At 37.3% G+C, this 25,231-nt stretch overlaps 1 protein-coding gene across 1 annotated transcript; it reads left to right on the forward strand.

Annotated features, from left to right (window-relative positions):
- Positions 1–18,849: 18,849 nt before the first annotated feature.
- Positions 18,850–22,954, forward strand: LOC100374816 (four-jointed box protein 1-like). Its single transcript, XM_002732259.1, has 5 exons — positions 18,850–19,180; positions 21,106–21,282; positions 21,810–21,999; positions 22,193–22,339; positions 22,504–22,954. Exons 1-5 carry the CDS (start codon positions 18,850–18,852, stop codon positions 22,952–22,954), a joined length of 1,296 nt encoding a protein of 431 aa, XP_002732305.1.
- Positions 22,955–25,231: the final 2,277 nt, after the last annotated feature.

Below are 25,231 nucleotides of genomic sequence, written 5' to 3' on the forward strand. Positions count from 1 at the left end.
TCTCTTTCAGAAGTCTGAATTGCACCTCTCGGTAAAGTATTTCAACTTGTTCCGGTGTAAATAGTCCCACCTGTACTATTCCATCGTTTGCCCGGGCATTAAGACGTAGGGGTGGCAGTCGAACTCCTCGTTCAAGCCATGCCCGTATGCGTGAATACATAATATCAAATTCGAAGCAATGGATATCTACCATTACTAGATTATCGTAAGCAAGATCAACACCGCCAGCATTTGGTAACACATCATCAGATTCTACCACCCTCACGAGCGCGTTGATAAGTTCTTCATTTCTTTCATTGACAACTTCATTATAATCATTCTCTCGAAGTCTCGCAAAATGTCCATCACCATGTGCATTGAAGTCTGCATTGATCAATTCGTTATCATTAGATCCAATTGATAACGAATCGTCGATGAAATCATCATCTTCATCACTACTGACGTCACTATCAAGTCGGTCAATGTATCCATTTAACGATTCATCGTCGCTTGGTTCGATTGACAATGAATCATCGATGACGTCATCTTCGTCGCTACTAACATCATCATCTCGTTCGTCAATGTTCAACGATTCATCGTCGCTTGATTGAATCCACAATGAATCATCGCAGATGTCATTTTCGTCGCTACTGAAATCACTATCACATCCGTCAATACTTGACGATTCATCGTCACTTGACTGAATTGGTAGTGTGCTATTGATGACGTCATCCTCGTCACTACTGTCATCTTCATCACGTCGGTCAATATAACCATTTAACGATTCTTCGTTGCTCGACTGAATTGGTAATGTGTCATTGATGACGCCATCTTCGTCACTACTGTCATCGTCATGACGTTGGTCAATGTTCAAAGATTCATCATCGCTTGATTGGAGTGACAATGAATCATCGATGACGTCATCCTTGTTGCTACTTTGATCGTCATGGCGTTGGTTAATGTTCAAAGATTTATCATCGCTTGATTGAATCAATATTTCGTCGTCGCCGACGTCATCTTCGTCGCTACTATCACTATCATATCCGTCAATATCTGACGATTCTTCGTCGCTCGATTGAATTGGTAATGTGTTATCGATAGTGACATCATCAAATTGTTCAATGTTTATATCACGGTAATATAATTTTGATCTTCTATAATTTTTCTTTCTGCGAATTTTCACGTCATTGGTGATAATCATTTCCCATTTATCGAATGGAAAAGCATCATCGCTAACTGATATATGGGGAGGAAACTGCCATTCTACTGGATGTCCAGTTGATGCTAAAGATGACATCCTCCAAAGTAAGTTCATTTGTTTCGTCCACCATCTAGGTCTTCCACCTGTACTCATCCTGGTAGTTGTACGTTGTGTTGGTCGAAGAAATGCTTTCATCACAGATGGGTGTATCTTCACTATTTCTCTTTGTTTCACCATATTTAAATCTGAAAAATAACAAGACGAGAGAATATTCATATTTGTTTGGTTGATTATTTGTTTCCAAGCTGTGAATAAGTCCCGTATAATTTTGTTCATTTGTTTGTGTTCATTTCTATATGCGCTATATACAGTCACATAGTTGGTAACATTGGATGACATCGATTCCAGTCGAATACGGTTTTACTCTGGTTGAATCTTAATCAACAAATTGGACCTGTATTTATTCTTAAAAAACGGAGCTCATATCTCCCATAGCTTACCAGCTCAACTACTTTTCATTAAAGATGGTTTACGATCGAAGTAAACTGCTTTTTTGGTTATTATAAAACTAAAACGATGATCGTAAATCCACTTAATTTTTAATTCACATATTTTTACTTTCCTATTAATGTGATATAACCAGGATAACGGAAATGAATATATTGAACTTGTAATTCCAAAGCACTCGGCGGTCTTCTCTGGCACATATGTGAAGTTCGTATGCATAACGGGTGACTTAAAACTAAACCATTTATTATCAACTTTCACTCACCTGTGTTGTACAAATGGCTCTGAAAATTACGTGTGGTTCGGTTCAGATACGACGATAATTCACTTGAATCAAGAGGATTTGTCTACAATGTGCGGTCACGATAAGATCGATCAGCAATAAACAGAGAAGTGTTCGACGCTATATGCAAATGTCGCGGTGATTGGAACATTCGAACTACCATTGTGATCTCACAGTCGTAAAGGCATCGTCATGAAAGTGTACATATTAGTGAATTTATAGAATTTTAGAAAAAAAAAATCATGTCAGCAACAACTAAATAGGTGATAACAAAATGTTTGACTGAATAAAAACATTATGAAGGCTACACAAACACGTTTATAATAGTTGCGTACGCCGAGATGCGCGCGTCGCCGTTGATGGCGCACCGCGCCGCTGAATGTTGCGGTTCCCAGCGTCCTTTGCGAGGCGCCCGTAATTTCACACACTCAGCAAGCGTTGGTAATAAAATACTATTATTGGTTTATGAATGAATCAAAACTGGATTTATAAGTAAACCAATTTCTATGAACTACAAGACTGCGTTGCATACATTTTATGAGAAAATCGACAAAACGTTGCACGTAGATTGTAGTGCAATTTCTGTTTTAGATTGATATGCCAAATGTGCAGCATGGTCAAACAGAATCCATTACGATGCCGTGGACAATATTGTACTATCATGTATTAATTTATTAGGGACGATGTCAAAAGATCGATGTCGGATAAAAAACTTAATTCCTTTAGTTTTTTTTCAAACCCTCTACCCCCCCCCACTGAAACTTAATTGATAAATATTGGTCATGGCGTCAGACTACATTCACCATTAAATACAAATTGATAATCGGACAGTAGTATTGCATAACAGTTGGTTGTCGGGTGGATGTAAACAATTTTACAAATGCACCTCATTTGACGCACAGATTTACACTTGAACCAAACCATTTTTCTGTTTTTTTTCCCTTTTCGGTTATTTCTGTCCATGATTGGATAGATAAAAAACGAACTAAAAATACTCCAAGATTTTTTTGACTTCATTAAAAAATAAAATCGTTTTTGTAGGATGGAAACTTTTTGAAGTCAAAACCCCCCACCCCCCAAACTAAAGGAAATAAGTTTTTTATCCGACATCGATCTTTTGACGTCGCCCCTTAGCTCTCATGTATGCAGATCGCAATAAAAAATAAAACATGTCATATCACATTCTATGAGAGAAAGTTGGTTATACATCGCATGACAATGTTCCTTGGTTCAATTATGTAAAATCATGGAGCTACTCCCACGGCGTTTGTTTGTTTGTTCCAGAAACGTATTTTGAGAAACTTGTCCCAATTTTTACAAAATAAAACACTATATTAAAGAAAAAATGTATTTTTTTACACTCTTTAAAACCACGATTTTTCAAATAACTGAGAAACACAATATTCATAATATATGATTTTTCCAGCCTGTTTCCTCAGACTACAATTTGAGATATCTGTGCCGTAGTAACCTATACTAAAACCATTTTAATTCTGTGAACATGGCCACTATCCACTAAAATACAACCATCAATTTCTCGAAAATTAGGCTGGTTACGCCCAACTTGTTAAAGTCAATATCGTTATATTGCCCAGAGTACAATTTATTGCAAAAAAAATAAACTCTGTGTATTTGCATTCATAAATAATGGAAATAACATTAATGGTGGTCTACGAGGGCGTGATTTAATGTTAACGTCGTTGACATTAGGTGTGATCTATGCCGGCGAGGTTTAATATCAACGTTTTTGACAGTAGGTGTGGTCTACGAGAGCGTGGTTTAATGTTAGCGTCGTTAACATTATGTGTGGTCTACGAGGGCATGGTTTAATGTTAGCGTCGTTAACATTAGGTGTTGTCTACGAGGGCGTGGTTTAATGTTAGCGTCGTTAACATTAATGGTGGTCTACGAGGGCATGGTTTAATGTTAACGTCGTTGACATTAGGCGTGTTCTACGAGGGCGTGATTTAATGTTAACGTCGTTAACATTATGTGTGGTCTACGAGGGCATGGTTTAATGTTAACATCGTTGACATTGGGCGTGTTCTACGAGGGCGTGGTTTAATGTTAGCGTCGTTAACATTATGTGTGGTCTACGAGGGCATGGTTTAATGTTAACGTCGTTGACATTAGGCGTGTTCTAGGAGGGCGTGATTTAATGTTAACGTCGTTAACATTAGGCGTGGTCTACGAGGGCGTGGTTTAATGTTAACGTCGTTGACAATATGTGTGGTCTACGAGGGCGTGACTTAATGTCAGCATCTTTAACATAAGGTGTGGTCTACGAGGGCGTGGTTTAATGTTGACGTCATTAACATTCATGGTGGTCTGAGAGGACGTGGATTAATGTTAACTTCGTTAACATTAGGTGTGGTCTACGAGGGCGTGGTTTATTTTTGGTGTCATTAACATTAATGGTGGTCTAATAAGACGTGGTTTAATGTTGATGTCGTTATCAATTATCAATGTTAGCATCTTTAACATTATGTGTTGTCTAGTGGGGCATGGTGTAATTTTAACGTCGTTCGTTGAAATTATGTGTGGTCTACGAGGGCGTGATTTAAGGTTAGCGTCGTTATCATTAGGTGTTGTCTACGAGGACGTGGTTTAGAGTTGACGTCATTGACATTATGTGTGCTCAACGAAGATGTGATTTAATGTTAACGTCATTGACATTATGTGTGCTAAATGAGGGCGTGATTTAATGTTAGCTTCTTTAACATAAGGTGTGGTCTACGAGAGTGTGGTTTAATCTTAGCGTCGTTAACATTAGGTGTCGTCTACGAGAGCGTGGTTTAATCTTAGCGTTGTTAACATTAGGTATCGTCTACGAGAGCGTGGTTTAATCTGAGCGTCGTTAATATTAGGAGTGGTCTACGAGAGCGTGGTTTAATCTTAGCGTTGTTAATATTAGGTGTGGTCTACGAGAGCCTGGTTTAATTTTAGCGTTGTTAACATATTAGGTGTTGTCTACGAGAGCGTGGTTTAATCATAGCGTTGTTAACATATTAGGTGTGGTCTACGAGAGCGTGGTTTAATCTTAGCGTTGTTAACATTAGGTGTGGTCTACGAGAGCATGGTTTAATCTTAACGTTGTTAACGTTAGATGTGGTTTACGAGAGCATGGTTTAATTTTAGCGTTGTTAACATCAGGTGTTGTCTACGAGAGCCTGGTTTAATCTTAGCGTCATTAATATTAGGTGTGGTCTACGAGAGTGTGGTTTAATCTTAGTGTCGTTAATATTAGGTGTGATCTACGAGAGCGTAGTTTAATCTTAGCGTCGTTAATATTAGGTGTGGTCTACGAGAGCGTGGTTTAATCTTAGCGTCGTTAATATTAGGTGTGATCTATGAGAGCGTGGTTTAATCTTAGCGTCGTTAATATTAGGTGTTGTCTATGAGAGCGTGGTTTAATCTTAGCGTCGTTAACATTAGGTGTGGTCTACGAGAGCGTGGTTTAATCTTAGCGTTGTTAACATTAGGTGGTGTCTACGAGAGCGTGGTTTAATCTTAGCGTCATTAACATTAGGTGGTGTCTACGAGAGCGTGGTTTAATCTTAGCGTTGTTAACATTAGGTGTCATCTACGAGAGCGTGGTTTAATCTTAGTGTCGTTAACATTAGGTGTGGTATACGAGAGCGTGGTTTAATCTTAGCGTCGTTAATATTAGGTGGTGTCTACGAGAGCCTGGTTTAATCTTAGCGTCGTTAACATTAGGAGTTGTCTACGAGAGCGTAGTTTAATCTTAGCGTCGTTAATATTAGGTGTTGTCTACGAGAGCGTGGTTTAATCTTAGCGTCGTTACCATTAGGTGTTGTCTACGAGAGCGTGGTTTAATCTTAGCGTCGTTAACATTAGGTGTTGTCTACGAGAGCGTGGTTTAATCTTAGCGTTGTTAACATTAGGTGTTGTCTATTAGAGCGTGGTTTAATCTTAGCGTTGTTAACATTAGGTGTTGTCTACGAGAGCGTGGTTTAATCTTAGCGTTGTTAACATTAGGTGTTGTCTACGAGAGCGTGGTTTAATCTTAGCGTCGTTAACATTAGGTGTAGTCTACGAGAGCGTGGTTTAATCTTAGCGGCGTTAATATAAGGTGTGGTCTACGAGAGCGTGGTTTAATCTTAGCTTCGTTAACATTAGGTGTGGTCTACGAGAGCGTGGTTTAATCTTAGCGTCGTTAATATTATGTGGGGTCTACTAGAGCGTGGTTTAATTTTAGCGCCGTTAATATTAGGTGTTGTCTACGAGAGCGTGGTTTAATCTTAGAGTCGTTAATATTAGGTGTGATCTACGAGAGCGTAGTTTAATCTTAGCGTCGTTAATATTAGGTGTGGTCTACGAGAGCGTGGTTTAATCTTAGCGTCGTTAATATTAGGTGTGATCTATGAGAGCGTGGTTTAATCTTAGCGTCGTTAATATTAGGTGTTGTCTATGAGAGCGTGGTTTAATCTTAGCGTCGTTAACATTAGGTGTGGTCTACGAGAGCGTGGTTTAATCTTAGCGTTGTTAACATTAGGTGGTGTCTACGAGAGCGTGGTTTAATCTTAGCGTCATTAACATTAGGTGGTGTCTACGAGAGCGTGGTTTAATCTTAGCGTTGTTAACATTAGGTGTCATCTACGAGAGCGTGGTTTAATCTTAGTGTCGTTAACATTAGGTGTGGTCTACGAGAGCGTGGTTTAATCTTAGCGTCGTTAATATTAGGTGGTGTCTACGAGAGCCTGGTTTAATCTTAGCGTCGTTAACATTAGGAGTTGTCTACGAGAGCGTAGTTTAATCTTAGCGTCGTTAATATTAGGTGTTGTCTACGAGAGCGTGGTTTAATCTTAGCGTCGTTACCATTAGGTGTTGTCTACGAGAGCGTGGTTTAATCTTAGCGTCGTTAACATTAGGTGTTGTCTACGAGAGCGTGGTTTAATCTTAGCGTTGTTAACATTAGGTGTTGTCTATTAGAGCGTGGTTTAATCTTAGCGTTGTTAACATTAGGTGTTGTCTACGAGAGCGTGGTTTAATCTTAGCGTTGTTAACATTAGGTGTTGTCTACGAGAGCGTGGTTTAATCTTAGCGTCGTTAACATTAGGTGTAGTCTACGAGAGCGTGGTTTAATCTTAGCGGCGTTAATATAAGGTGTGGTCTACGAGAGCGTGGTTTAATCTTAGCTTCGTTAACATTAGGTGTGGTCTACGAGAGCGTGGTTTAATCTTAGCGTCGTTAATATTATGTGGGGTCTACTAGAGCGTGGTTTAATTTTAGCGCCGTTAATATTAGGTGTTGTCTACGAGAGCGTGGTTTAATCTTAGAGTCGTTAATATTAGGTATGGTCTACGAGAGCATGGTTTAATCTTAGCGTCATTAACATTAGGTGTGGTCTACGAGAGCGTGGTTTAATCTTAGCGTCGTTAACATTAGGTGTTGTCTACGTGAGCGTGGTTTAATCTTAGCTTCGTTAACATTAGGTGTTGTCTACGAGAGCGTGGTTTAATCTTAGCGTCGTTAACATTAGGTGTGGTCTACGAGAGTGTGGTTTAATCTTAGCGTTGTTAACATATTAGGTGTTGTCTACGAAAGCGTGGTTTAATCTTAGCGTTGTTAACATTAGATGTGGTCTACGAGAGCGTGGTTTAATTTTAGCGTTGTTAATATTAGGTGTTGTCTACGAGAGCGTGGTTTAATCTTAGCGTTGTTAACGTTAGATGTGGTCTACGAGAGCGTGGTTTAATTTTACCGTTGTTTTCATTAGGTAGTGTCTACGAGAGCCTGGTTTAATCTTAGCGTTGTTAATATTAGGTGTGGTCTATGAGAGCGTGGTTTAATCTTAGCGTCGTTAATATTAGGTGTGGTCTACGAGAACGTGGTTTAATCTTAGCGTTGTTAACGTTAGATGTGGTCTATGAGAGCGTGGTTTAATTTTAGCGTTGTTAACATTAGGTGTTGTCTACGAGAGCCTGGTTTAATCTTAGCGTCGTTAATATTAGGTGTGGTCTACGAGAGCGTGGTTTAATCTTTGCGTCGTTAACATTTGGTGTGGTCTACGAGAGCGTGGTTTAATCTTAGCGTCGTTAACATTAAGTGTATTCTACAAGAGCGTGGTTTAATCTTAGCGTCGTTAATATTAGGTGTGGTCCACGAGAGCGCGGTTTAATCTTAGCGCCGGTAATATTAGGTGTTGTCTACGAGAGCATGGTTTAATCTTAGCGTCGTTAATATTAGGTGTGGTCTACGAGAGCGTGGTTTAATCTTAGCGTCGTTAATATTATGTGGGGTCTACTAGAGCGTGGTTTAATTTTAGCGCCGTTAATATTAGGTGTTGTCTACGAGAGCGTGGTTTAATCTTAGAGTCGTTAATATTAGGTGTGATCTACGAGAGCGTAGTTTAATCTTAGCGTCGTTAATATTAGGTGTGGTCTACGAGAGCGTGGTTTAATCTTAGCGTCGTTAATATTAGGTGTGATCTATGAGAGCGTGGTTTAATCTTAGCGTCGTTAATATTAGGTGTTGTCTATGAGAGCGTGGTTTAATCTTAGCATCGTTAATATTAGGTGTGGTCTACGAGAGCGTGGTTTAATCTTAGCGTCGTTAATATTAGATGTTGTCTACGAGAACGTGGTTTAATCTTAGCGTTGTTAATATTAGGTGTGGTCTACGAGAGCGTGGTTTAATCTTAGCGTCGTTATTATTAGATGTTGTCTACGAGAACGTGGTTTAATCTTAGCGTTGTTAATATTAGGTGTTGTCTATGAGAGCGTGATTTAATCTTAGCGTCGTTAATATTAGGTGTAGTCTACGAGAGCGTGGTTTAATCTTAGCGTCGTTAACATTAGGTGTTGTCTATGAGGGCGTGGTTTAATCTTAGCGTCGTTAATATTAGGTGGGGTCTACGAGAGCGTGGTTTAATCTTAGCGTCGTTAATATTAGGTGTAGTCTACGAGAGCGTGGTTTAATCTTAGCGTTGTTAACATTAGGTGGTGTCTACGAGAGCGTGGTTTAATCTTAGCGTTGTTAACATTAGGTAGTGTCTACGAGAGCGTGGTTTAATCTTAGCTTCGTTAACATTAGGTGTGGTCTACGAGAGCATGGTTTAATCTTAGCGTCGTTAATATTAGGTGGTGTCTACGAGAGCGTGGTTTAATCTTACCGTCGTTAACATTAGGTGTGGACTACGAGAGCGTGGTTTAATCTTAGCGTCGTTAGTATTAGGTGTGGTCTACGAGAGCATGGTTTAATCTTAGCGTCGTTAATATTAGGTGTGGTCTACGAGAGCGTGGTTTAATCTTAGCGTTGTTAATATTAGGTGTGGTCTACGAGAGCATGGTTTAATCTTAGCGTCGGTAATATTAGGTGTGGTCTACGAGAGCGTGGTTTAATCTTAGCGTCGTTAACATTAGGTGTTGTCTGCGAGAGCGTGGTTTAATCTTAGTGTTGTTAATATTAGGTGTTGTCTACGAGGGCGTGGTTTAATCTTAGCGTTGTTAATATTAGATGTTGTCTACGAGAGCGTGGTTTAATCTTAGCGTTGTTAATATTAGGTGTTGTCTACGAGAGCGTGGTTTAATCTTAGCGTTGTTAATATTAGGTGTTGTCTACGAGAGCATGGTTTAATCTTAGCGTCGTTAATATTAGGTGTTGTCTGCGAGAGCATGGTTTAATCTTAGCGTCGTTAATATTAGATGTTGTCTATGAGAGCGTGGTTTAATCTTAGCATCGTTAATATTAGGTGTGGTCTACGAGAGCGTGGTTTAATCTTAGCGTCGTTAATATTAGATGTTGTCTACGAGAACGTGGTTTAATCTTAGCGTTGTTAATATTAGGTGTTGTCTACGAGAGCGTGGTTTAATCTTAGCGTTGTTAATATTAGGTGTTGTCTACGAGAGCGTGGTTTAATCTTAGCGTCGTTAACATTAGGTGGTGTCTACGAGAGCGTGGTTTAATTTTAGCGTCGTTAACATTAGGTGTGGTCTACGAGAGCGTGGTTTAATCTTAGCGTCGTTAATATTAGATGTTGTCTACGAGAGCGTGGTTTAATCTTAGCGTTGTTAATATTAGGTGTTGTCTACGAGAGCGTGGTTTAATCTTAGCGTCGTTAATATTAGGTGTTGTCTACGAGAGCGTGGTTTAATCTTAGCGTCGTTAATATTAGGTGTTGTCTACAAGAGCGTGGTTTAATTTTAGCGACGTTAATATTAGGTGTTGTCTACGAGAGCGTGGTTTAATCTTAGCGTTGTTAATATTAGGTGTTGTCTACGAGAGCATGGTTTAATCTTAGCGTCGTTAACATTAGGTGGTGTCTACGAGAGCGTGGTTTAATTTTAGGGTCGTTAACATTAGGTGTGGTCTACGAGAGCGTGGTTTAATCTTAGCGTTGTTAATATTAGATGTTGTCTACGAGAGCGTGGTTTAATCTTAGCGTCGTTAATATTAGATGTGGTCTACGAGAGAGTGGTTTAATCTTAGCGTCGTTAATATTAGATGTTGTCTATGAGAGCGTGGTTAAATCTTAGCGTTGTTAATATTAGGTGTTGTCTACGAGAGCGTGGTTTAATCTTAGCGTTGTTAATATTAGGTGTGGTCTACGAGAGCGTGGTTTAATCTTAGCGTTGTTAATATTAGGTGTTGTTTGCGAGAGCGTGGTTTAACCTTAGCGTCGTTAATATTAGGTGTTGTCTACGAGAGCGTGGTTTAATCTTAGCGTTGTTAATATTAGGTGTGGTCTACGAGAGCGTGGTTTAATCTTAGCGTTGTTAACATTAGGTGTTGTCTGCGACAGCGTGGTTTAATCTTAGCGTCGTTAATAATAGGTGTTGTCTACGAGAGCATGGTTTAATCTTAGCGTCGTTAATATTAGGTGTGGTCTACGAGAGCGTGGTTTAATCTTAGCGTCGTTAATATTAGGTATTGTCTACGAGAGCGTTGTTTAATCTTAGCGTTGTTAATATTAGGTGTTGTCTACGAGAGCGTGGTTTAATCTTAGCGTTGTTAATATTAGGTGTTGTCTGCGAGAGCGTGGTTTAATCTTAGCGTCGTTAATATTAGGTGTTGTCTACGAGAGCGTGGTTTAATCTTAGCGTCGTTAATATTAAGTGTGGTCTACGAGAGCGTGGTTTAATCTTAGCGTCGTTAATATTAGATGTTGTCTACGAGAGCGTGGTTTAATCTCAGCATCGTTAATATTAGGTGTGGTCTACGAGAGCGTGGTTTAATCTTAGAGTCATTAATATTAGGTGTTGTCTACGAGAGCGTGGTTTAATCTTAGCGTCGTTAATATTAGGTGTTGTCTACGAGAGCGTGGTTTAATCTTAGCGTTGTTAATATTAGGTGTTGTCTACAAGAGCATGGTTTAATCTTAGCGTTGTTAATATTAGGTGTGGTCTATGAGAGCGTGGTTTAATCTTAGCGTTGTTAATATTAGGTGTTGTCTGCAAGAGCGTGGTTTAATCTTAGCGTCGTTAATATTAGGTGTTGTCTACAAGAACGTGGTTTAATCTTAGCGTCGTTAATATTAGGTGTGGTCTACGAGAGCGTGGTTTAATCTTAGCGTCGTTAATATTAGGTGTTGTCTACGAGAGCATGGTTTAATCTTAGCGTCGTTAATATTAGGTGTTGTCGACGAGAGCGTGGTTTAATCTTAGCGTCGTTAATATTAGGTGTTGTCTACGTGAGCGTGGTTTAATCTTAGCGTCGTTAATATTAGGTGTTGTCTACGAGAGCGTGGTTTAATCTTAGCGTTGTTAATATTAGGTGTTGTCTACGAGAGCGTGGTTTAATCTTAGCGTTGTTAATATTAGGTGTGGTCTACGAGAGCGTGGTTTAATCTTAGCGTTGTTAATATTAGGTGTTGTCTGCGAGAGCGTGGTTTAATCTTAGCGTCGTTAATATTAGGTGTAGTCTACGAGAGCATGGTTTAATCTTAGCGTTGTTAACATTAGGTGGTGTCTACGAGCGCGTGGTTTAATCTTAGCGTCGTTAATATTAGGTGTTGTCTACGAGAGCATGGTTTAATGTTAGCGTCATTAATATTAGGTGGTGTCTACGAGAGCGTGGTTTAATCTTAGCGTTGTTAATATTAGGTGTTGTCTACGAGAGCGTGGTTTAATCTTAGCGTCGTTAATATTAGGTGTTGTCTACGAGAGCGTGGTTTAATCTTAGCGTCGTTAATATTAGGTGTGGTCTACGAGAGCGTGGTTTAATCTTAGCGTCGTTAACATTAGGTGTGGTCTACGAGAGCATGGTTTAATCTTAGCATTGTTAACATTAGGTGTTGTCTGAGAGAGCGTGGTTTAATCTTAGCGTTGTTAATATTAGGTGTTGTCTATGAGAGCGTGGTTTAATCTTAGCGTCGTTAATATTAGATGTTGTCTACGAGAGCATGGTTTAATCTTAGCGTCGTTAACATTAGGTATTGTCTACGAGAGCGTGGTTTAATCTTAGTGTCGTTAATATTAGGTGTTGTCTACGAGAGCGTGGTTTAATCTTAGCGTCGTTAATATTAGGTGTGGTCTATGAGAGCGTGGTTTAATCTTAGCGTCGTTAATATTAGGTGGTGTCTACGAGAGCGTAGTTTAATCTTAGCATTGTTAATATTAGGTGTTGTCTACGAGAGCGTGGTTTAATCTTAGCGTCGTTAATATTAGGTGTGGTCTACGAGAGCGTGGTTTATTCTTAGCGTTGTTAATATTAGGTGTTGTCTACGAGAGCATGGTTTAATCTTAGCGTTGTTAATATTTGGTGGTGTCTACGAGAGCATGGTTTAATCTTAGCATCATTAACATTAGATGTTGTCTACGAGAGCATGGTTTATTCTTAGCGTTGTTAATATTAGGTGTTGTCTACGAGAGCATGGTTTAATCTTAGCGTTGTTAATATTAGGTGTTGTCTACGAGAGCATGGTTTAATCTTAGCATTGTTAACATTAGGTGTGGTCTACGAGAGCGTGGTTTAATCTTAGCGATGTTAACATTAGGTGTTGTCTACGAGAGCCTGGTTTAATCTTAGCGTCGTTAATATTAGGTTTGGTCTACGAGAGCGTGGATTAATCTTAGCGTTGTTAACATTAGGTGTGGTCTACGAGAGCGTGGTTTAATCTTAGCTTCGTTAATATTAGGTGTGGTTTAAACTTAGCGTCGTTAACATTAGGTGTGGTCTATGAGAGCATGGTTTAATCTTAGCATTGTTAACATTGGTGTGGTCTACGAGAGCGTGGTTTAATCTTAGCGTCGTTAACATTTGGTGTGGTCTATGAGAGCATGGTTTAATCTTAGCGTTGTTAACATTTGTGTGGTCTACGAGAGCGTGGTTTAATTTTAGCGTTGTTAACATTAGGTGTGGTCTACGAGAGCGTGGTTTAAATTTTAGCGTCGTTAACATTAGGTGTGGTCTACCAGAGCATGGTTTAATCTTTACGTTGTTAACATTGGTGTGGTCTACGAGAGCATGGTTTAATCTTAGCGTCGTTAACATTAGGTGTAGTCTACGAGAGCATGGCTTAATCTTAGCGTTGTTAACATTGGTGTGGTCTACGAGAGCGTGGTTTAATCTTGGCGTCATTAACATTAGGTGTGGTCTACGAGAGCATCGTTTAATCTTAGCGTTGTTAACATTGGTGTGGTCTATGAGAGCATGGTTTAATCTTAGCGTCGTTAACATTAGGTGTGGTCTACGAGAGCATGGTTTAATCTTAGCGTTGTTAACATTGGTGTGGTCTACGAGAGCGTGGTTTAATTTTAGCGTTGTTAACATTAGGTGTGGTCTACGAGAGCATGGTTTAAATCTTAGCGTCGTTAACATTAGGTGTGGTCTATGAGAGCATGGTTTAATCTTAGCATTGTTAACATTGGTGTGGTCTACGAGAGCATGGTTTAATCTTAGCGTCGTTAACATTAGGTGTGGTCTACGAGAGCATGGTTTAATCTTAGCGTTGTTAACATTGGTGTGGTCTACGAGAGCATGGTTTAATCTTAGCGTCGTTAACATTAGGTGTGGTCTACGAGAGCATGGTTTAATCTTAGCGTCATTAACAGGTGTGGTCTACGAGAGCATGGTTTAATCTTAGCGTTGTTAACATTGGTGTGGTCTACGAGAGCATGGTTTAATCTTAGCGTTGTTAACATTAGGTGTGGTCTACGAGAGCATGGTTTAATCTTAGCGTTGTTAACATTGGTGTGGTCTACGAGAGCGTGGTTTAATTTTAGCGTTGTTAACATTAGGTGTGGTCTACGAGAGCGTGGTTTAAATCTTAGCGTCGTTAACATTAGGTGTGGTCTACGAGAGCATGGTTTAATCTTAGCGTTGTTAACATTGGTGTGGTCTACGAGAGCATGGTTTAATCTTAGCGTCCTTAACATTAGGTGTGGTCTACGAGAGCATGGTTTAATCTTAGCGTTGTTAACATTGGTGTGGTCTACGAGAGCATGGTTTAATCTTAGCATCGTTAACATTAGGTGTGGTCTACGAGAGCATGGTTTAATCTTAGCGTTGTTAACATTGGTGTGGTCTACGAGAGCGTGGTTTAATTTTAGCGTTGTTAACATTAGGTGTGGTCTACGAGAGCGTGGTTTAATCTTAGCGTCGTTAATATTAGATGTTGTCTGCGAGAGCGTGGTTTAATCTTAGCGTCGTTAATATTAGGTGTTGTCTACGAGAGCGTGGTTTAATCTTAGCGTCGTTAATATTAGGTGTTGTGTACAAACCCTCACTTTCTCTTAATTCATACGAATATAATAACAATTTCTTTACAATAAGCAAATGTTGGAAGTCGCGTTCAGACTGTATATCAAAATTGACGTTTTGAATTAAACCATAATCATTAAAATTCACATTTATAATTGGTAAGAAATAAAGAGAACCAGCATATAACGATGAAATCCATTATACATTTATTGATTTACACTTTCACAGCAAATTAAGAAGAAACAAAACTTTCGTAATTGTCTTGTTCATAAATCTGCTCAGACTCATGGCAACAATCTCATTTTCTTCCACTCATGCGCAATACGCTCTTCTGTTTCTTCATCACATCTTTTTCTTTTACGGCGAGACTTTTTTGAGACAGGAGTCTGTGATCCGACGTCGACGCCATTTTCATTCGATGGTTGCATGTTTGGCGATGCAGTCTCTTTCAGAAGTCTGAATTGCACCTCTCGGTAAAGTATTTCAACTTGTTCCGGTGTAAATAGTCCCACCTGTACTATTCCATCGTTTGCCCGGGCATTAAGGCGTAGGGGTGGCAGTCGAACTCCTCGTTCAAGCCATGCCCGTTTGCGTGAATACATAATATCAAATTCGAAGCAATGGATATCTACCATTACTAGATTATCGTAAGCAAGATCAACACCGCCAGCATTTGGTAACACATCATCAGATTCTACCACCCTCACGAGCGCGTTGATAAGTTCTTCATTTCTTTCATTGACAACTTCATTATAATCATTCTCTCGAAGTCTCGCAAAATGTCCATCACCATGTGCATTGAAGTCTACATTGATCAATTCGTCATCATTAGATCCAATTGATAACGAATCGTCGATGAAATCATCATCTTCATCACTACTGACGTCACTATCCAGTCGGTCAATGTATCCATTTAACGATTCATCGTCGCTTGGTTCGATTGACAATGAATCATCGATGACGTCATCTTCGTCGCTACTAACATCATCATCTCGTTGGTCAATGTTCAACGATTCATCGTCGCTTGATTGAATCCACAATGAATCATCGCAGATGTCATTTTCGTCGCTACTGGCATCACTATCGCATCCGTCAATACTTGACGATTCATCGTCACTTGACTGAATTGGTAGTGTGCTATTGATGACGTCATCCTCGTCACTACTGTCATCTTCATCACGTCGGTCAATATAACCATTTAACGATTCTTCGTTGCTCGACTGAATTGGTAATGTGTCATTGATGACGCCATCTTCGTCACTACTGTCATCGTCATGACGTTGGGCAAATGTTCGAAGATTCATCATCGCTTGATTGGAGTGACAATGAATCATCGATGACGTCATCCTCGTCGCTACTTGACCGTCATGACGTTGGTTAATGTTCAAAGATTCATCATCGCTTGATTGAATCAATAATTCGTCGTCGCCGACGTCATCTTCGTCGCTACTATCACTATCATATCCGTCAATATTTGACGATTCTTCGTCGTTCGATTGAATTGGTAATGTGTTATCGATAGTGACATCATCAAAATGTTCAATGTTTGTATCACGGTAATATAATTTTGATCTTCTTTTGTTTTTCTTTCTGCGAATTTTCACATCATTGGTGAAAATCATTTCCCATTTATCGAATGGAAAAGCACCATCACTAACTGATATATGGTGAGGAAACTGCCATGCTACTGGATGTCCAGTTGATGCTAAAGATGACATCCTCCAAAAAAAGGTTAATTTGTTTAGTCCACCATCTAGGTCTTCCACCCGTACTCATCTTGGTAGTTGTACGTTGTGTTGGTTGAAGAAATGCGTTCATCACAGATGGGTGTATCTTCACCATTTCTCTTTGTTTCACCATATTCAAATCTGTAATAAAAAGATAAAAAGACGAGAAAATATGTAAATAATCATATTTATTTGTTTGGTTATTTATTTTCATGCTGTTAATAAGTCCCGTCTAATTGTGTTCATTTGTTTGTTTTCATTCTATATGCACTATATACATTCACGTAGTTGGTAACATTGGATGACATTCCAGTCAAATACAGGTTTACTCTGGTTGAATGTTAAACTAATTGGACCTGTATTTATTCTTAGAAAACGGAGCTCATAGCTCCCACAGTTTTCAAGCTCAACTACGTTTCATTAAAAACGATTTACGATCGAAGTAAACTGCGTTTTGGTTATCGTAAAACTAAAACGGAGATCGTAAATCCACTTAATTTTGAAAAATAAATGGCGGGACTTTGGTGTTGCACATTTAGTACAGAAATAAAACACACGCCCACAGTTGGACAACCAATCATTTTCTTATTGGTCACGATGTACCACGGATCATCTCCGCGTCACTTGTAAACACCACATACACGATGTGCCGCCATCCAAAGGCGAGATGAGCGGCTTCCTTCCTTGTGCACAATCAGCGTCAACTTCATGAGAGAAATACGACGCACTTGCTAAGCTACTATTTCTACTATTACTATTTCATTAATAACCAAATAGTATACTATTATCCTGTTCCCGAATTGAACATTTGTTTATTTGGAGTAATTTCCAATTCTACGCCAGATCCTTAGTAAGTAATGATTCCCCTTATTTATTTGGCCGTTATTTGACAGACGTAAAATGTCATAATGTTAACTCTCGGAACACACTGATACTGATAATGGATTAAAAATTTGCCAAAAAATACTAAATTTGCTATCCCATGGAAATAATTGAAATCAAAATGTTTGGCAATATATTAAGTTTTGCGTCGCATGCATACGATTGAAATATCATATAAAATGGACCTAATATACTAATGTTGTATTTATTTAATTGTAAGAACGAGTTAACATTCTGGAATGGCCACTTTGTATCACTGATCATTGTACTTAAAACGCAAGTAAATAAATAAATAAATAAATGGTGAATATGTGAGTAAATGAATAAATGGGTAAGTAAGTAAATGAATAAATAAATAAATAAATAAATAAATAAATAAATAAATAAATTAATTAATTAATTAATTACTGAATTACTGAATTACTGAATTAATGAGTAAATAAATCAACAAATAAAAGAATAAATGGATTTTTTGTGAGTAAATGAATAAATGAGCATGTAAGTAAATGAATGAACAAATAAATAAATTAATGAATAAATGAATGAGTGAACGAATAAATAAATAATTATAAATAAATAAATAAATAAATAAATAAATAAATAAATAAATAAATAAATAAATAAATAAATAAATAAATAAATAAATAAATAAATAAATAAATAAATAAATAAATAAATAAACGAATGAATGAGTGAATAAATAAATAAATAAATAAATAAACGAATGAATGAGTGAATAAATAAATGAGTAAATGAGTAACGGAACAAACGAGTAAATGACTAAGTGAGTAAATAAATGAATAAATAAATAAATAAATTAATGAATGAACAAATAAATAAATTAATGAATAAATGAATGAGTGAACGAATAAATAAATAAATAAATAAATAAATAAATAAATAAATACTATGACAAAGACTAACATACTGTATTCTGAACTGCTTACAAGTGAGAAGTTATTTCACTTATTACCATGCCTCAATCGATAAATAACAATCAGCATGCACAACAAGATCAAATGTTGTAAAACTAATAAATATATTGCGGTGGTAGGATCTACATTGTTACCATGGCAATTATAAACGGTCATGACATGTATGTGCAATAACATATGATAACTTGGCATATGGCCACAATAATCTAATACCAATGTCACGGATTGGTGAACACATTCAATTAATTTCTTTACACAAAATTTTATTGTTGCGAACAATAGCAGTGCAATGTAATGCTGACGGCAATATTTAATTTTTTCATGTATTTAATAAAGTAACAATGTTGTAATATTAAAATTAATTTTACCCAATTCTGTGCTCAAATCGACACCAAACGTTGTATACGGTTATGTCTTTTTCCATCCTGTCTTGCAATTGATGTAGAACCACTCATATCACAATATAACCTCTGTAGAATTTGAAAATAGAATACGGTACTAAAACCATAATAATTATTGGATCAAACGAGGCAAGCTGGTGGTGACCGGATTACTGCAAATACTATACTGAATGTTTAATCTTTCCCTTAATTACCAACAAACAAAACACAATTATTTTTCATGTAGTAATATAACCAATTACATATATACTGTAAGCTTCAATCGCGCAGTATGAAATTGCCGTTGAGCTTGGTATTCCGCTTCATAGCCGTGGTAGCCCTATGTATTGTATTAAGCATTGTGTACAATCATCTGGAGGATAATTTACATCCAACTGCGACACGTCAACGTCAACTTAAAACTCCAATCAACCATACATGTACCAAGCTGCCTATAGACGTGTTTACGGCTATACATGGAAATGGACATATGCAATATAAAAGTACTAGTAGTATGCCATACTTAAACTTGGACAACAGTCGTAAATATGCTATAAATAATTTGACTGTGGTTCAAGATGGAATTTTTTGGTCAGACGAACTGTTACAGATGTCCCCAAAAGGTATGTTAACAGTATGATCTCTTCAATGTTGGCATATGCCGATAAATGCTATTGCCCATTGAACGGGCAAAACGAATTTTATAGTGCAAATCCTTGGTAGCTTGACGACGCGAGTCATCATGGACGCTTGTGTATTTGAATAGAATCGATGGGACCGAGAAATTTGTTTTGGTTTAAGAGTATACTTTCAAAGGAAATAAATTGGTAACAAGTTAACCCATATCTAAAAAATGAGATAAATTAAGTCATTTTTACATTTCCTGTGCGTGCACTCCTACCCCCCCCCCGTGGGTCATTTCTCAGGTTATTGCCTCCGGTCAGATAATAATAATAATAATAATAATAATAATAACAATTTGACCTTGGTTATTAGTCCCCGTTCGGATGCAGTCCGAAAACGGGGACTTATGTTTTGACCTTTGTGCGTCCTTGTGTCCGTGCGTCCGTGCGTCTGGACCTGTATATCCTAGAAATGCCTAGACCAATGACAATCAAACTGCACATATACATCATGCATACTATTATATGCACATCAATTTGTTACAATATCTGATTGAAGATGGCCGAATGGTGGCCATTTTTGTGCTACAAAATCATCAAAAATCAAGTATTTCTGGCATTCCAGAAATGAATATTGGCGTTTATAGATAGATTCTGTTCAAACTTGGTACATACATTAGAGATTTTGGGATGCTGCTCCACGTCATTTTATTTTTCAGATCGGTTCAAAATGACTGACAGATGGCCATTTTGTTTAAATGAATGCGCTCTAGAGCCATATCTCTGATATGCTTTGACTGATTACAGTATGTTCAAATTTTATATATTCGTTTTATATCATGTTATAGATATATAGATATATTCTAAATAGCCGACTGGTGGCCATTTTGTTTCAATCAATGCTGCTCCAGAACAATATTTCTCGATATGGACAAGTACACGTTTGACGATCAGATACAAGATGTGGATCATTTTAATGTTATGGATCCATACTTCTGACATGTTTATGTTTCGTATATCATACAAATTATTCTGTTCTTTTATTGTGTCGAACTGGCAGTGTTGGATATTGTTAGTTTGTGTACTTCAGGTTGTGTTACGAATCAATGCTTAAGTATCACTAGCGTATATGTTGCGACGGGAAGTCTAGGATTTGTTGGGAATAACTTTTTTGCTCCAACTTATTATTACCTAGTAACCACGTCCCGAAATCTGAATTATGTCATAATATATTTATAAAATGTGTATACATATATATATATATATATATATATATTATATGTGTTACATAATATATTTTAGTTTGATACAATGTTTTAATGAAATAATTTTGATAACTCAATACGTACTTTTTTATTTTCAAAAATGACCAATTTAGGGGAACATTAGGCTTGTTTATGGAGATTTTTTTTGTCCGATTGCATTCGAGCAAAAAATGCCCCTCTTCTTGGATATCTTGCTTAGTACGAATAGAAGTTCTCCATTGATAACATCGACTTGGGGCAGCAACATTTTACTATAAGCCAATTTTGTCGTAATAAAGTATATAATTTGCTCATCTGCAGACCTAATTTTAGGAGTTCTTTGGCGAGAACTATTCGAACGTGAATTTCTTATCAACATTTACAATGATTACACACGTTGCCTCAAAGTGATAAACATTGGCAAGGGTGTAGCGAATTTGTGTATCGCAAATATATTGCAGTGCACCGCCAATATTTAAAACATCACGTTCCCAATTTTCGATCTACACTACGGAAAGCCCGGTTATCAATATTCTCTGTCAAGTGAAGCTCAACAGTCAAAAAAGTGCGTAGGGAAATCAAAGGGAATAATTACCGATATACAATTAGTCGAAACGTTTCTGGGTACTGTAATATATTAAGTGAAATGCTCGAATGTTTTTTTCATTTTCAATTTTACAGGAACCTCCGTGCAAGACATTTATAGTATTTCCTCAAAATTCAAATTCAGTAATATAAATGTAACTGGTATGGAAACAAGAATTTGTAGCTACGGTTCTTCGCCAAATAACGCTAGAGTTACTTTGACTGATGGTACTCAATGGTGTGCTCGTTACAAACCGCCATGTTTTATCTTAGGTAAGACATCATTGTAATTGAATACCATATACTGTGGTTACAACTTTCATTCACAAATCAGGTTGTCAGTAACTCAATGATTATATCATCATGAGTGTTTAATGTAAATATAAAGTTTTAATATTTACACTCATAATTTGTATTGAAATATTAGTTATTTGATATAGTTACCTAGTTTGATCATAATTGAACAAATTCACAGTATGAGAGTGTATTTTATCTGAGAAGTACCACTAGTACTAGGATTACAACGACAATATTCAAAGTAATGTCGAATGGGTATAACATTAATAATATTGAACCTCCATAGGAATGATTGTATTCTTCTTCCTTTTTTTTATTAAATCACTACTAGTTTTATGAAATTGATTAAATTATTATCTTCCAATCGAAATGTCTCATTACATTTCACGTACTCTTTTGAAACGCACATTTTAAATATCATTGTTGCATTATGTTTCTAAACTAATTTACAGTCAATGAAACATTGTAAACTATTTTTTATTTTGTTTTTATTAAAATATCAGGTGAACTGATGGCATATTACTTTTCCTTGATGATGCATATGAATTATATTCCGGCTGTAATTTTAACAAAACCAGACCCGTCTACTCCACAATGGGGATCAGAATTGGTGAAAGAATTTCTAAAAAAAAGAAAATGGGATCCCAATAATATTATAACGATGACAAAATGGATTCCAAATCTGCGTAGAATGTGAATTGGTAATATATCATTTTACAGATTTGTGAGCAGTTTTCCTAATAGTTTATGTATTGATACTTGTGTGGATATCCAATCGATCTATTAACACCCAACAAACTATTGTTTTACAAAATAAATAAACGTATCGGTCATTGGGTGATATCACGATAAGGAGTTTAAATGATAATTCTGTTTTCTAATTTAGATTGGTTTCCAATATAATGAGATATGGTGATCGTCTCCTACATATTGACAACCCGATGTTCAGTAACGTCACACAACGTGAATTATTCCGTTTAATTGCCTACAGTGACGCAACAATTTTAGACTATTTGATGGCAGAGTCAGACAGGTTCGTGGATTTCGCAAATATGAATTATGTGGTTGTCAATTACACAATGTGCGGCATCCAGGTATACCTAAACGTGTCAATATTGTTTTTATAGTTTCTCAATTAGTAATGTTATTTTTTTCATTGGAAAGCACAAACTTCTTAATTGTTTAATTGTTTTGCAGAGTGTTGTTCTTACATCGACACAACTTCAAGTATCGAGGAGATAACAAATTGATCCACAATCTGTTTTTTGACGAAAACAGTAAAGCTTGGATGCTTGACAATGAAATGTCTTTTTTCTGGGGACAAACTCTTCAGACTCCAGCATATGCTCCGCTCATTGGAATATTGAAATCTGTTTGTATCTTTCGACGTCAAACTGTGGAAATGGTATTCAAACTACATGCCCATAAAAACGTGCCTCGCCTTCTATGGGAAGTGGTGAATGAACACGTAGGGCCCCTTGATTTGGAGTGGAATCCACAAAAGCCAATTATCTGTGAATTACACGATAAACAGTACACCATCGACTGGGCTAATACATTTACTGAAAGGATAGAAAAAGCCTACATGTGGATTACGCGGTGCTCCGAAGCTGGATATGAATCGTTATTAAATGATATGAAGTCGTAATCATTTCTCACACTTTTATTTTCAGTTCCGCTTATTGATATTCACTTGCATTAACCTACAACCAACACTATAGAGGGCACACAACTATCCCATGATAGTATAATGTTATCAAATGTGCACTTCAATTGTTATGCTTAATAATATGTCACACTAGTTTGATGTACCCAAGTCAATTCACATATACTGAGCATGCGCATCTTTCCAAGTAGTAGTCATTACATTTTAGTAGTTGTATGAAGACATTCTGACAGTAATTATCCTTGAGGTGTCAGTATGCATGCTCGTTGTGCTGCTGCTATTTTTAACAGATTTTCATAAATCGATAATTAAATTGCAATTACCGACTGAGTTGATGATTCGTTGTCGTCACGATTTAAGATGCTATTATTGATATATGATTTGTTCGTGTATATGTTTTCATCATTTATTTTATGGTACATATAGAATGTTAGAATATATGGCTACTTGTCTGTATATGTGTATAACATTTCTTTGGAAATAGATGAATGTTAAGATTCATTATTAATATTGATGCACTTAAATCTAGGTCGACAATTCGAACCTTAAGTATTCAAGGTGTTATTCGATCTTCTGTGCTTCAAGTATCTTACGACACTACTTATATTTCTCTATTGATCAGTCTGAGTGGATAAACAGATCGTTGCTAGAATGTGTTGCTCCTATGGCGAAAACAATATAAAAGTAACACACGTACCAGCTTGAACTCAATTTTACAATCGCACTGATATGAACGTACTACTCCATATGATGTCATGGAATATGAACAGCTTAGATACAGCTTAGATATGTTAACCTTAAATATATTAAGATATCCTGCTTCTAATGTTGGCGGGATTTGTCACATTGATGTTTGTTTGGAAAATCATCTTATTACATATGTACTGCAGTTTATTTTGATTCGTCCCTGAAATCAAAATCGGTATTTCCACATGCTATATGCAAATGAGGTCTGAACAAAGTAGTTTTTTCAAGAGTATCGTTTTTCGAAACATAGCAGAAATATACAATATTTACAAGTACGATATTTTTCCCTTGGGGTACATGAATATACTTTCCGAGTGAAATGAAATTTGAACAACAGTAATGGTACTTTTAGGCAGTCACTTATTTTGACTACAACTAATTTGCATATCACCCATGCAATAATGTTTTCGGTATTTTCACGGTCGATATGCAAATGAACATGGTATTTCCACTGGCAACTGAACTATTTTTTCTTTGTAATCACATTTTTGTCTGCTATTTTATTCGGTTTCAAATCGTTCAGCAAAATTTTTGGCATATTACTGATATTATGTGTACATCACATGGAATACTACGATTGGGAGAACGTAAATATTGTTAACCGCGTTTCGCAGTATAGCGGGTAACTATTGTCTGTTCGAGATGGCAAACAGACGGGTGTGGTATGTGGGGTCATGTGACAAGGGGTATTTAAGTGGAGGACAGAAGGTTGAATGTCAATCTAGGCCAGTCTCGCTACAGTGCAGTTTTCGGCGGTTTCCTTTTTTAGTCACACTTTGTTCATTCCTGTGCTTCTCGTGTGAATCATCATGGATCAGGCAGTGCGGCACTATCAGCCCAGCAGTAAACCTTTAACATCATGTTTTTTTCAAGTGCAAGCCTGAGTAGAAAAGACGGTTGATAGAACTAGCAGATCCCGTAGTGTCGGGAATGCACGACAACGTTCACTTCCGTTAGCCGATTGGGAAGACCTTGGACGAGATGTCAAAACATACAAGACGTACATTTCGGCCTATGTTTTGGGCGGCTAAAAAGCAGGCAAGAAACATTCTGAAGCCGAGAAGAAACAGACTGCAATATTAATTTTATTTACTATGCAGCCTCGTTGGCATCATATCCGACACCACAGCAAGATTGCTTACAAATGGCATCGTGTACTGTTTCGAGAGCGGAGAATTCAAAGAAACCATGAGCATCTTTCACGTGCCGTATTCGTTACGTGTTCTCCAATCCAAAGATGTCGAACATTAAGTTAAGTAACTCTTTATGTAACTATTTTAACACTTATTGATTGTTCGTTTTTTGTGAGGTAGCATCCCTAATTCATGGGGTGTCAATTGTCGCTGCAAAAAAAAAAAAAAAAAATTTCCTGTATGCATTGTGCTGTACGATGTGAGTGGTGTTACAGTCACTCCACTATTTGGCTGACTTACTATTTTGAGATTTGAGTCCCTTTGCCAGAGACTCTTGTGAGCAGGTTTAGAGTTTGGTAATTTGTTTGTAAAGTGACAA

This window comes from Saccoglossus kowalevskii, chromosome 8 (assembly GCF_978046115.1).
Source record: "Saccoglossus kowalevskii chromosome 8, keSacKowa6.1, whole genome shotgun sequence".
Taxonomy (NCBI): Eukaryota; Metazoa; Hemichordata; class Enteropneusta; family Harrimaniidae; genus Saccoglossus; species Saccoglossus kowalevskii.